At 55.4% G+C, this 12855-nt stretch overlaps 1 protein-coding gene across 3 annotated transcripts in view; it reads left to right on the top strand.

Annotated features, from left to right (window-relative positions):
- The first annotated feature begins 6009 nt into the window (after positions 1-6009).
- Positions 6010-12855, top strand: part of DOCK11 (dedicator of cytokinesis 11) — a 128920-nt gene continuing 122074 nt past the window's right edge. For all 3 annotated transcript variants that reach the window (XM_054388518.1, XM_054388517.1, XM_054388516.1), the window contains exon 1: positions 6010-6111. In XM_054388518.1, coding sequence (XP_054244493.1) covers positions 6010-6111 — 102 coding nt within the window. The remainder of the gene's footprint in view (positions 6112-12855) is intronic.

Below are 12855 nucleotides of genomic sequence, written 5' to 3'. Positions count from 1 at the left end.
GGACCTTCAAGCTCATCCAGTCCCAACCCCCTGCCATGGGCAGGGACACCTCCCCCCAGCCCAGCTTGCTCAAGGCCTCATCCAGCCTGGACTTGAACACCTCCAGGCAGGAGGCAGCCACAGCCTCCCTGGGCAACCTGTGCCAGTCTCTCCCCACCCTCACTCTCAACAATTTCTTCTTCATCTCCACTCTCAATCTCCCCTCTCCCAGCTCAAAGCCATTCTCCCTCATCCTGGTACTCCCAACCCTTGTCACAAGTTCCTTCCCAGCTCTCCTGGAGCCCCTTCAGGTACTGGAAGTCTGCTCTGAGGTCTCCCTGGAGCCTTCTCTTCTCCAGGCTGAACAGCCCCAAACTCTCCCAGCCTGGCCCCACAGGGGAGGGGACATGATCTTAGAGATCTCTTCTCTGGTTCTGTGACTTGAAGGGCAAGAAGGCTGGGGAGGGGTCTGGAGCACAAGGCTGGGGAGGGGTCTGGAGTACAAGGCTGGGGAGGGGTCTGGGCACAGGCTGGGAGGGTTTGGAGCACAAGGCTGGGAGGGTCTGGAGCACAAGGCTGGGAGGGGTCTGGAGCATGAGGCTGGGAGGGGTCTGGGGCACAAGGCTGGGGAGGGGTTTGGAGCACAAGGCTGGGGAGGGGTCTGGAGCACAAGGCTGGGAGGGTCTGGAGCATGAGGCTGGGAGGGGTCTGGGGCACAAGGCTGGGAGTGGTCTGGAGCACAAGGCTGGGAGGGGTCTGAGGCACAAGCTGGGGAGGGTCTGGAGCACAGCCCTGTGAGGAGAGGCTGAGGGAGCTGGGGGTGTTCAGCCTGGAGAAGAGGAGGCTCAGGGCAGACCTCATTGCTCTCTACAACTCCCTGCAGGGAGGCTGTAGCCAGGTGGGGGTTGGGCTCTTCTCCCAGGCAAGCAGTGACAGAAGGAGAGGACACAGTCTCATGCTGCTCCAGGGGAGGTTTGGGCTGGGTGTGAGGAAGAAATTCTTCCCAGGAAGAGAGATTGGCCATTGGGATGTGCTGCCCAGGGAGGTGGTGGAGTCACCATCCCTGGAAGAGTTTAAAATAGGACTGGATGAGGAACTCAGTGCCATGGTTTAGTTGATCAGAAGGTGCTGGGTGATAGGTTGGACTGGATGATCTTGAAGATCTTTTCCAAGCTGGTTAATTCTGTGATTCTGTGCTTGTCATTGCTTCCACCTTCAAGGAGCTGTGCCCATGCAACCCTGGGTAAGGCAGCAGAGGGCAGCCCTTTAACGGCCAGGGCTTGGTAGCCCTGAGTTAAGCACCAGTGCAGTGCTGCCCAGCTGGAGCAGGCTCCCTTCACAGGCATGGAGAAGGCAGCAGTAAGCAGCTGCTTGCTGACAGTCCCAGGGACAGCTCCAAGGGAAAGTGGCAAGGGTCAGTGGGCAGGATAAAAAGCATCACCTAATGAGTGCTTCTCTTGTGGCCTGGAGCTGTCTGTGTCTTGGCTTTGGTATCAGGAGAGCTAACTGTGCCACTTGTTTTCTGGAGACTAGGGCTGGGGAGGAGCAGCTGAGGGAGCTGGGGGTGTGCAGTGTGGAGAAGAGGAGGCTGAGGGGAGACCTCATTGCTCTCTGCAGCTCCCTGAGAGGAGGTTGCAGTGAGGTGGGGATTGGGCTCTTCTTCCTAGGATCAGGTGATAGAAGGAGAAGTGGCCTGAAATTGTGCCAGGGGAGGGTTAGGTTGAAGATGAGGAAAAATGTCTTTGGTGCAAGAGAGGTCAGGGGTTGGCACAGGCTGCCCAGGGAGGTGTTCAAGAAACCTGTGGCCATGGCACTTGGGGCCATGGTTTGATGGCCATGGTGGGGTTGGGTTGCTGGCTTGGAGTGATCTTGGAGAGCTTTTCCAACCTTACTGGTTCTATGATTCTAAGAGTGTTTTAAATCTTGATGTATTTGAAATATTTTAGAACATCCCAGCTGTATGTCAGAGGCCTTTTGAAGCAGGGAATCTGAAGATGTAGAGGTGTTTATCATCCTCTCCTTCCCCTGCAAAAGCAGCACGTGTGTGGGGCTGGGTCACTGAGTGCTGCAGATCAGCTGGGGGAATGCAGGCCCTTATCCACTGGGACTCATCACCAGCTTAAAGGTAATCCCAGAGCTCAGTGCTCCTGAGGGCTGGGCCAGTTTGCAGGTGGTGCAAAGGCCCACAGATAAGCAGTGAAGGCAGCAGCAAAGCAGAGGATTCTTGTTTAATCCTGTTAAATGCTTTTTACCTTGGATGGCTTAGGAGCATCAGGATCCAAAGCTAACTAACCCTTCAGCTTGTTCAGGAGGTTTTCAGAGCTGGTCCAGGATTCCCCTGTGTATGGTTCCAGGGCAGATAGATGTTAGCTATTAAGGATTAATTCCTCCTTAATGCATCCTCTGTGCTATAGTGCTGCTGGGGAGTGGGTAGGACACTGTCAGCCCAAGAGGATGTTCTCTGCAAAGTTCATTTAATCATAGACTGGTTTGGGTTGGAAGGGACCTTAAATCTCATCCAGTTCCAACCCCCCTGACACCTCCCACCAGCGCAGCTTGCTCAAGGCCTGTTCCAACCCTTGACCACTCTTGCAGCACACAAATTTTTCCTCCTCTCCAACCTAATCCTCCCCTGGCACAATTTCAGGCCATTTCCTCTCATCCTATCACCTGAGACTAGGGAGAAGAGCCCAACCCCCACCTCACTGCAGCCTCCTCTCAGGGACCTGCAGAGAGCAATGAGGTCTCCCCTCAGCCTCCCCTTTCCCAGGCTGAACACCCCCAGTTCTCTCAGCCCCTCCTCATGAGACCTGCTCTCCAGACTGCTCCTCAGCTTCGTTGCCCCAGCTGCAGTTGTGGTCAGGGTCAGTGACTGCAGTGATACTTTGGAAAGACCAAAATCCCTCCCTGGTTTAAGAGCTGAACCAAGGACAGTGGCAGTGGGGGGACCTTAGGGCTCCAGTGTCTGTGGAGAGCTGAGAATGTTGCACTCCAGGGTGAGTCTGGGAGTTCCTCATGGCAGGGTGAGTTCCAGAAAGTTTGGTTACCTGAGGCCATGCAGTTCCTCAGGCACCCCCAGAATGCTCCTGCATGTTCCAGGCTGCCTCCCTTCTGCTGATAAACCAGAAGAGAGCTTTCTTCCCTGTGAGAAAGGAGGTGGAAAACCACTACCCTTGCACCATGGGAATGCCACAGTGGTGCTGTGGCTGCTGTTGTCTTGCCTCCTTGTGCTTGAGACTTTTATGCTGATGTTTGGCCTTCCTGAGAGGGAGACACAGCTTTCTGCATGTTCTTTTCATGTGATGTGGCCCTCCCATGGCTTCTGTTTTTCCTCTTGTGTTCAGGCTTAGCTCCAAGAAAACAGCCTCAGTGTTCCCTGGCCTTCCTTGGCTGCCTGGCTCAGTTGAGTGGGATGCTGATGGGCAGCTGATGGGATGCAGCCCCTCACTGGCAGTAAGCCAAGCTCATAACTTTAGGAGGAGCTTTGTTTTTGCTCCTGACTGGATAAACAAGGGGTGGGGACTGTGGGGATGATTCTGTTCCTTGTCAAGTGATCATCACAGCACTTTTCAGCCCCTTGGCAAACACTCAGTTCTCAGAACTACTCCTAAGGGACAGCAGGGTGACGAGGAGCCAGCAGTGTGGCCTTGTGGCCAAGAAGGCCAGTGGCATCCTGGGATGTAGGAAGAAGTGTGGCAACCGGGTTGAGCGAGGTTCTCCTCCCCCTCTAGTCTGCCCTCATCTGAAGTGTTGTGTTCAGTTTGGGGTTCCCCAGCTCAAGAAGGACAAGGAACTGCTTGAAAGGGTACAAAAAAGGGCTACAATGGTGATCAGGGGACTGGAGCAGCTCTCTTAGGAAGAAAGGCTGAGGGGCTTGGGGCTTTTTAGCCTGGAGAAGACTGAAGGAGTTCTTACCAAAGCTTATCAATACTCCAAGGGTGGGTGTCAGGAAGATGGGACCAGGCTTTGTTCAGTGTTTCCCAGTGACAGGACAAGGGGTAAGGGGAGAAACCGGAACATAGGAAGTTCTATCCACACATGAGGAGGAACTTCTTTAGTTTAAGGGTGATGGAACCCTGGAGCAGGCTGCCCAGAGAACTGGTGGAGTCTCCATTTCTAGAAATACTGAAAACCTACCTGGATATGTTCCTGTGTGACCTTCTGTAGGTGACCCTGCCTTGGCAGGGGCATTTGACTCTCTGATCTCCAGAGGTCCCTTCCAAGTCCCTGTGATTCTGTGTAATGGTGCCCTCTGCCCCTTCAGGGAACTGCTAAAAAGCAGAACAAGAACTGGCTGGCATGCTTTAGAAGTCACAAACAACGCTGTGAAGGCTTTGGCTCATAATGGCTGTATTCATGACCCCCTACAGATCGGCTCTCCTCCTTTAAACCATTCCTCTGCACGTTGTGTGAGCTCTGGCATGCCTCTAATTCCAGCTGGGTCCTTGTAGATCGTATGGCATCAGCTGTGTGGCACAACTCCTTACGAGCAGGACTGCATGGCAGCTCTCTCCAACTCAGTGTCTTGCTGTGAAGACAAAGCGCACACAATGAAATGAGTAAAAAGATTGAAAAGCAAGGCCTTGGTGTACAAACCCCTGAAGGATCAATGGCTCTCTCTAGCTCTATTATACCTCCAAAACAATCATCCTTAAAAACAGTGCTCAAAGCAACAAGGACTAGGAATTCAGTTCAGTCTTCAGGAACCTTTCTTCCAGATCCTTCACTCTTGCAGCTGGGCAGGCTGATGGAGTCATGGCCTCTGCCACCAAAGTACATTTCTATAGCAAACCTTACTGCTTGGAAGGGCTTAGTAGTAAGATCTTGCCCTGGATCCAGCCTGGTCTTACGGGAACACAGCCTAGGATAGCAGGGACACAGCTTGGGCAAAGCTGCACAGAGACCACCAGTTCAAATGGAGTGATGCTGCACGTGGTGCTGAGCCTCCCTGGGGTAGTATCCTGTAACTTCATGCAGAGATTGGCTGCCTGTGGGGGAGCCCCAGCAGCAGCACATGCCCTTGTTTTACTTGGAAAGATCTTTCAGATCATTGAGTCCAACCATTCTTGGACTCTACCAAACATGGTGCTAAACCATGGCCCTCAGCACCACATCTCTGCCTCTAAAACATCTCCAGGCATGTTTTAGAGGCACCTCCCTGGGCAGCCTGTGCCAGGCTTTGAGAACCCTTACAGTGAAGACTTGAGGTCTTGGTGCAACTTGAGGCCATTTCCTCTCACCCTATCACTTGTTGCATGCAAGAGACTGACCCCCAGCTCACTCCAACCTCCTTTTAGAGAGCTGTAGAGAGCAATGAGCTCTCCCCTCAGCCTCCTCTTCTCCACACTGAACACCCCCAGCTCCCTCAGCTGCTCCTCCCCAGCCCTGTTCTCCAGATCCTTCCCCAGCTTTATTGCCCTTCTCTGGACCTGCTCCAGCCCCAAAATGTCCTTCTTGGAGTGAGGGACCCAAAACTGAACGGAGGGCTGGAGGTGCAGCCTCACCAGTGCTGAGAACAGGCAGATAGTCACTGCCCTGCTCCTGCTGGCCACACCATTGCTGCTCCAGGCCAGGCTGCTGGTGGCTTTGTTGCCCACCTGGGCACTCCCTGGCTCATGCTCAGCTGCTGTCACCCAGCACCCCCAGGTCTTTGCTGAGCACCCTGCTGGAGCTCCGTTGGGGCGGCATCTCCCGCGGCCGCCGTTTCAGCTCCGGCAGCAGGCGCGGCCGGGCAGCGCCGGTGTCTGGCGTGGCTGTGGCCCGGGGCTGCCGGTGGCGCCGGGGCGAGAGCGGGGGTAGGAACGGGACGGTGCCCGGGGAAAGCGCTGAGGCGGCTGCAGGGACAAAGCGGAGCCGGGTTGGGTTGGGTTGGGTTGAGCTGAGCTGAGCAGGGCCCTCCCCGGCCCCGCCCGCCGCCCAGTGGCTCCGCCTGCCCCAGGCCCGCCCCGGCACCGCCGCGCCCGCCGGCAGGGAGGCAGCGGCTCGGCTCGGCTCGGCTCGGCTCGGCCCCGCGGCGCGGACCATGTCGCCATGTCGGAAGTGAGGAAGTTCACCAAGCGGCTCAGCAAGCCAGGCACGGCCGCCGAGCTGCGGCAGAGCGTCTCGGAGGCGGTGCGCAGCTCCTTCGTGCCGGTGAGTGAGCGGCGGGGCGCGGGGGGCTGCGTCCCGGACACACAGCCCGGCCCGGCCCGGCGCAACCGTGCCGCCCGTACCGTGCGCAGGTCCTGGCGCCGCGCTGGGCGGGCAGCGGGGAGGTGGCCGGCGGCAGCTGAGGAGGGAGCAGAGTCGGGCAGGGGATGCGCGGAGCGATGGAAAGAAGAAAAGGGCTGGGCAGGGCTAGGCAGGGGCTGAGTGATGTGCGGAGCGGGGGGGAAAGGGAAGGAACGGGCTGGGGAAGGGACGGAGCCGGACAGGGACTGGGCAGGGTTTGGGGAAGGGGCAGAGCCGGGCAGGGACTGGGCAGGAGTTGGGGAAGGGGCAGAGCCGGGCAGGGGCTGGGCTGAGCGAGGGATGCGCAGGGCAGAGCGGGGCAGGGGATGGGAAGGGATGAGCAGGGCGCGGCCGAGCAAGGCAGGGGATGGGGAAGGGCATGGCAGAGGGGCAGGATTCCCTCTCTGGGTAGCCCTCTGCATGTGTTGTGTCACCTCAGCTCGCCTTCCGCTGGACACCTGCCGTCGCCGTGCCCGTCTGGGTGTAGTTCAGAGGTGTGGGGATCGCCGGGAGCCGCTGGGATGAGTTAGTGCTGGTATGGTGGGAGCGTGGACGGGTGAGGGTCTGCCTGTGCAGGGCAGCGAGCAAGCGGCTCAGGCAGAGCTGGCAAGGAAACAGGGCAGGGCTGAAGGGCACGGCCTGGCGAGGTTAGAGAGGGACATGGGCACTGGTGTCAGCTGGGAGCCTGGATGTATCCCGGGAATCAGACTCCAGTGTCCGGGGCGACAGTCATGTGCGATGCGGGATGCAGGGTGCGTTGCAGGACACCTTCCTCCCCGTGGGTGATGCTGCAGCAGGTTGTCTTTGTTGTGCTCCCAGCCGTGCAGACAGCTGCTGCTGTGCCCTCGGGTGGCTGCCGGGGTCAGCCCCCAGCTCCCCTGGGCTTTGGTGGATGTATTGCACTGCTGCTCACGGAGTTACTCTAGCGTGTGATCACTGCTGACCTTGGCTTTGCTGGAAGGTTAGTCCATGGGATGTGCAGAAAGTGCAGTGCAAGTTCAGGGAGCGATTCCTGCCATCAGAGCACATGGCACGTGCAGGCCAATGGAGTGTTCAAAGCAGTTCCTTTGACAAAGGACTTTTCTTGTAAATGTTCTGGTTTCTAGAAGCTGAAATATAGCCATGGTGGTAATCCACTCTGATTCCCCAGTGCCATGGCTATTGCTTCCTACGTGCAGCTGTTCAGGGATCCTTACAGGCTCCCATGTGCTTTGCTTTGCCTCTTTCACCAACGATACACAGAGACAAATGCTTTGTACAAGCTGCTGGAACCTCTCATTAGAAATGAAATCGTTTGTGTAGGTCCTGAGGAGCTTTGACATCCTCCAGGCAAAGGGTTGCTCAGTGCCTGTGCTGGGTGCTTTCTGTCAGAAAGGCAAGGGATGGGTGAGACTGCAGATGAAAATAAATAAACCCTTGACAACAACCCAAGGGAGCCGGCAGAGTCCAGCAGCCATCAGCAGCCACCAGCAGCCACCCTCTTCCTGATCCTCTCTAGGGTTTCATTGCCCTCACCGTCCCTGCCAACTTCCCTCTCTTTCTGACAGGCAGATCCTCCAGAGCTGCTGTGCTGCTTGGTGTCTGCAGCCAGGCAGCAGAGGAGGGTGAGGGCAGGTGTCTCTGCTTCCTAGGTCTTGGCAGTGTTTCCTGCTGTCGACATTTGAGCAGCAAGGGATAAATCCCAGCACTTCTGCATCGCTGGGAAGAGCCATGAGACACTGCAGTGTTCAGGGAGTGGGGAAGGAGGTGGCATGAGCTTGTAGGACTGTCTCAGATGGCACTTTTAATGACCATCAGTCATTAAGGATGATGTGCATGCTGCCCAGTTTGCTCCAAGCAAAAGGGTGGCTGCTCTCCAACCATCAGGTCCTTATGCTTGTGAGGAAGGGATGTCCATGCCCTGGTGTGCTGGCTATCAAGAGGGTGGAAAGGGCATTCTGTGAAATGGTGGGGAGAGGGACACTGAAAAGCCACAGTTTCTGATCCTGCTGCCAAGGAGAGGCTAAGCCTTGATGCTGGCCAACAGCAGAGCATGACATGAGCACAACCCCTGCCTGTCTGTCCCCTCCTTGCCATGGACAGAGTGGGAGAGGCCAGAGGCCCCAGCATCAGGTTTGTGTCAGCAGGCTATGGTGACAGCTCTGCTTCACCCTGGTCAGTGGGAATCTGAGGAGCTGGGGCTGGTGCTTTACAAGTGGATGGAGCAGACTGGCAGCACACTGTGCCATGTGCCCTGGAGTATAGGGGGCTGGGGCTTTCTGGCAGCCTGAAGCAAAGTGGAATTGCAGTAGGGACCTTGCTTGGCAGGTCCCACCCCCTTCCTGGACACAGCAGATGTTGAGTCAATAACAGCATGTGAGGGGTTTAATACCCACCAAGACCCTGGAGATACCCTGTCACTGGTGATCCTGGCAGGTGCCTTGGGGGGAAACCACAGGTATCTGTGGTGGTCAGCATGGTGAGGGGAAGGGCTGCAGAGCAAGGCTGTTCCTGCGTGTACTAGGACACACAAACTCATCTGCAGGAGGAGTGGGCACCGTAAGGCTCTCTGAACACATAGCTGGAGCTCACATTTTGGGCATTCAGGGCACTCTCTCAAGACAAGGAACAGCCTGGAGTAAGAAGCCATTTGCAGCTGGTGAATGAAGTACTATTAAGTGAAAGCATTTGAGTGAGGGAAGCTTTTAACCTCATGGAAGTGGTCAGCTCATAGGGAGCCATAATCAGTGCAATCACTGAGATGGATCTGCAGCCAGGAGCACTGTGCTCCTGCAAGGCCAGCCTGGGCTGGCACAGTGTCTGGGACAGCAGAGCTGGGAGTCTGCTGTCCTGCAGGCACAGTGAAGCTCACAGTGTGTTGGTTCTGTGCCTGTTTTTCCACTGATGCTTATCTTAACACCAGGAGAATGTTTGTGCTTCTCTTTGATGCTCAGAGCTGGGTTGGTGACTTCTGCTAAGGCTTTGTGCTGTGAAAGTGGAGCGTTAGATGCAGTGGTCAAACATCAGCAGCAAAGGGAGGATGTCCCTTTCCAAGGTGTCCTGTGGTAGCTGTGTCCCAACCATTGCCCTTTGGACCAGCTGCTAGGCTGCAGCCAGTGCTGCTCCTGTCATGCAGGTACAAGCAGAGCTGCATCCAGAACTGTAGCAGCAAAAGGAAGTGTAGGCTGTGGTGGGGAACTCAGAGGCTCTTCAGGCTTCATGGGTAGGGAAGGATCAAGTGCAGCTTTCACTTGAATCATAGAATCCTAGAATGGGTTGGGCTGGAAGGGACCTTAAAGCTCATCCAGTTCCACTCCCCCTGCCATGGGCAGGGACACCTCCCACCAGCCCAACTTGCTCAAGGCCTCATCCAGCCTGGCCTTGAACACCTCCAGCAACCTCCCTGGGCAAATTTAGGCTCTTTTTTGCTCTCTCACTGCACTGTTGTCCCCAGCATCCTGGCTGTGGTTCTGGACTTGCCTCATGCTCACAATGGGCTGTGCAGGGGAGGTCTGGGTGAGGAGGGAATCTCTTGGGAGCACACAGAGCCCTGCAGAGCAGTGCTGGCAGTGCTGGTGGGGCCGTGGGCAGCCAGGCTGTGTGGGAACGCTTGTTCTCTGGGTTTGCTTTGGGGCAGATTGTATCAATCTCAGCTTTGAATGGTCCCTATGTGTGCTACTGATTGTAACTTGGGGATGGGGTTTTGGCAGAGTAGCTGACAAGCAAGGTCACTGTTAACATAAGTAGGCAAATTTAGCACAGACATGAAGTTGGCAGGTGGGATGAGTGACACGAGGAAAGATGAAGGGAAATGTTCAGAGAGGAGCAACCAAAGTCTAAGTGTCACAACTTAAACTGTTCTTAACCAAGAGATTAGCTGCAGCTTAAACCTTGGGGCACCAACAGTCAAATACTGTGTCAGAAGGGCAGCTCCAGAGCCAAAGTGCTGCTGATACTTGGGACTGACATCTAGGCTGGACCTCTAGGAGAGCAGCCAGGGGCCTTTGGCAGTGAAGAGGCAGAGGTGGATTTGGCTCTGACCTTTGGTGCAATCTCCTCCCTCCCATCCTCTTCACACTCAGGGTGTTGCTGAGTGTTAACGGGAAAGTCTCGTGGCAAGGCAGGAGGAACCTGCAGCGAGGTGCTGGCCAGCATGGGACTTGGCCAGCTGCAATCTGGAGTTAGGTCTGGCCAGCAGGTCCCTTCCAACCCCTATCACAGAATGGTAGGGGTTGGAAGGGACCTCTGAAGATCATCCAGTCCAAACCCCTCTGCCAGAGCAGGGTCACCCAGGGCAGGTCACCCAGGAACACATCCAGGTGGGGTTGGAAAGTCTCCAGAGCAGGAGACTCCACAGTTTCTGCACACGCTGAGGTGGCGGTGGAGAGGTGAGCAGCTGAAGAGCACACACATGAGGAGATCTGTAAGCCTGGGCGCCTCTAGCAAACAGCCAAGTGCCTTCTGCACAGGGTCACTTCCTTCCCTGTGTGCATGCAAAGCCAAGGCTGAGCCAGAGCCTCCCTGTGCCTCCCCTCTCTCTTTGGCACTGATGCCCACGGGACAGCAATGTGGCCCTGTGGCCAAGAGGGCCAATGGGCCCCTGGGGTGCATTAAGAAGAGTGTGGCCCGCAGGTCTAGGAATGTTCTTCTCCCCCTCTACTCTGCCCTTGCGAGACCACATCTGGAGTATTGTGTCCAGTTCAGGGCTCCTTGGCTCAAGAGGGACAGGGATAGACTAGAGAGTGTCCAGTGGAGGCTATGAGGATGATGAAGGGACTGGAATATGTCTGGTGAGGAAAGGCTGAGAGCCCTAAAAATGCAGAAAAGACTGAGATCTGATCCATGTCTAGAAATGTCTGAGGGGGGGTGTCAGGAAGGGGTCAGGCTCTTCTCAGTGGTGTCCTGTGATAGGACAAGGGGCAGTGAGTACAAATCAAAGCACAGGAGGTTCCACCTCAACTTCTTTGGTGTGAGGGTGTTGGAGCCCTGGAGCAGGCTGCCCAGAGAGGTTGTGGAATCTCCTTCTTTGGAGACTTTCCAAACCCACCTGGATGTGTTCCTGAGTGTCCTGGCCTGGGTGACCCTGATCTGGCAGGGGGTTGGACTGGATGATCTCTGGAGGTCCCTTCCAACCCCTACCATTCTATGAGTCTATGGTGTGCTCTGCAGCCCTGGGCCCCCTGAGGAGAAGGTTGTGTCTCGAGCCAGTTGCAAGATTTCCAAAGGTGTCATTCTCTGTGTTGTGACAGAAATAAAACGTATGGGAGATGTGAGATCAGAGGAGCAAGCACTTGACAAAACCCAGACAATCCTTTTTCCCCCAGTGCTGCCAAAACCAGTCATCTGCTGGCAATTTTAAGTCTCCCATAATTCTTCTGATTTTCTTTAGAATCATAGAATTGTTTGGGTTGGAAAAGCTCTCTAGGATTAACCCAACACCATCATGGCCATTAAGCCACATCCTCCAGTGCCATGGCCATAGGTTTCTTGAACACCTCCAGGGATGGAGACTCTACCACCTCCCTGGGCAGCCTGTGCCAATCCCTGACCACTCTTGCAGGAAAGAATTTTTTCCCTGATCTCCAATTTAAGCCTCTCTTGGCACAATTTCAGGCCATTGCTGTACAGATTCACTCGAGATACATTTTCACTGCTTCACCACAGAGATTTACAAAGGATTCAGACCAAGAGATATCTTTTCTGAGGAGCAGTTGCAAAGGATTTGCCCACACTGAGTGTCAGCCAGCCCAGCAGTGCATCCCTGGACACCCCCAGTCACAGCTTTGTGGCACCCAGGCACACAGGTGGACTCCCAGCAGCTGCAATGTGGGACAACCTCTGCTTGCAAACAGCTGCATGCACTCTGGCCATGAAGAGGTGTCCAAACCAAGTGCCTGCTCTCCTGCCCTCCATGGAGCTGTGGGATGTGCTCCCTGAAACCTCACTGTGAGGCAGGTTGTGGCTGCCTCCTCCTTGGAGGTGTTCAAGGCCAGGCTGGATGAGGCCTTGAGCAACCTGGGCTGGTGGGAGGTGTCCCTGTCCATGGCAGGGGGTTGGAACTGGAGGATTTTTAAGGTTCCTTCCAACCCAAATCGTTCTGTGAATCTATGAGATCACGGGCAGCCGGCCAGGAGAGAATGGGGTTTGTTTGATCCTGGCTGCGCTGGGCTGGGCTTGTATGGGTGGCTCAGTTTCAGGCAGACACAGAAAGGAGATAAAAATCTCTTTAAGGATGATGTTAAGAAGGTTTTGACTGGAAGCAAAAAGGCATTTTGTTCTCTCTGTGTTTTTCTTTATCCCCCAGCTTAATGTCTGGATTTATGCTCATGCAGAGCAAATCAGCTTTCTGCATAGAATCCTCTTTAATAAAGCTGAATTCACTTTGATCAGCATGAAGGCTGTTTGGAGGCAATGCCTGTAGTGATCTTGGTGCTCAGGAGACACAGGCTATGGCCATTTCCCCCTCAGGTGGGCGCCCTGTGCTGTGTTTGCATAATGTACAGAGAAAAAAAGAGATCACAGAATTGTCAGGGTTGGAAGGGACCTCAAGGCTCATCCAGTTCCAACCCCCCTGCCATGGGCAGGGACACCTCACACCACAGCAGGTTGCTCACAGCCACATCCAGCCTGGCTGCAAAAACCTCCAGGATGAGGCTTCCACCACCTCCCTGGGCAACCTGTGCCAGT

The sequence above is a fragment of the Indicator indicator genome, chromosome 17 (genome assembly GCF_027791375.1).
Source record: "Indicator indicator isolate 239-I01 chromosome 17, UM_Iind_1.1, whole genome shotgun sequence".
In the NCBI taxonomy this organism is placed as follows: domain Eukaryota; kingdom Metazoa; phylum Chordata; class Aves; order Piciformes; family Indicatoridae; genus Indicator; species Indicator indicator.
This window is presented reverse-complemented; position numbering and strand designations above follow the sequence as displayed.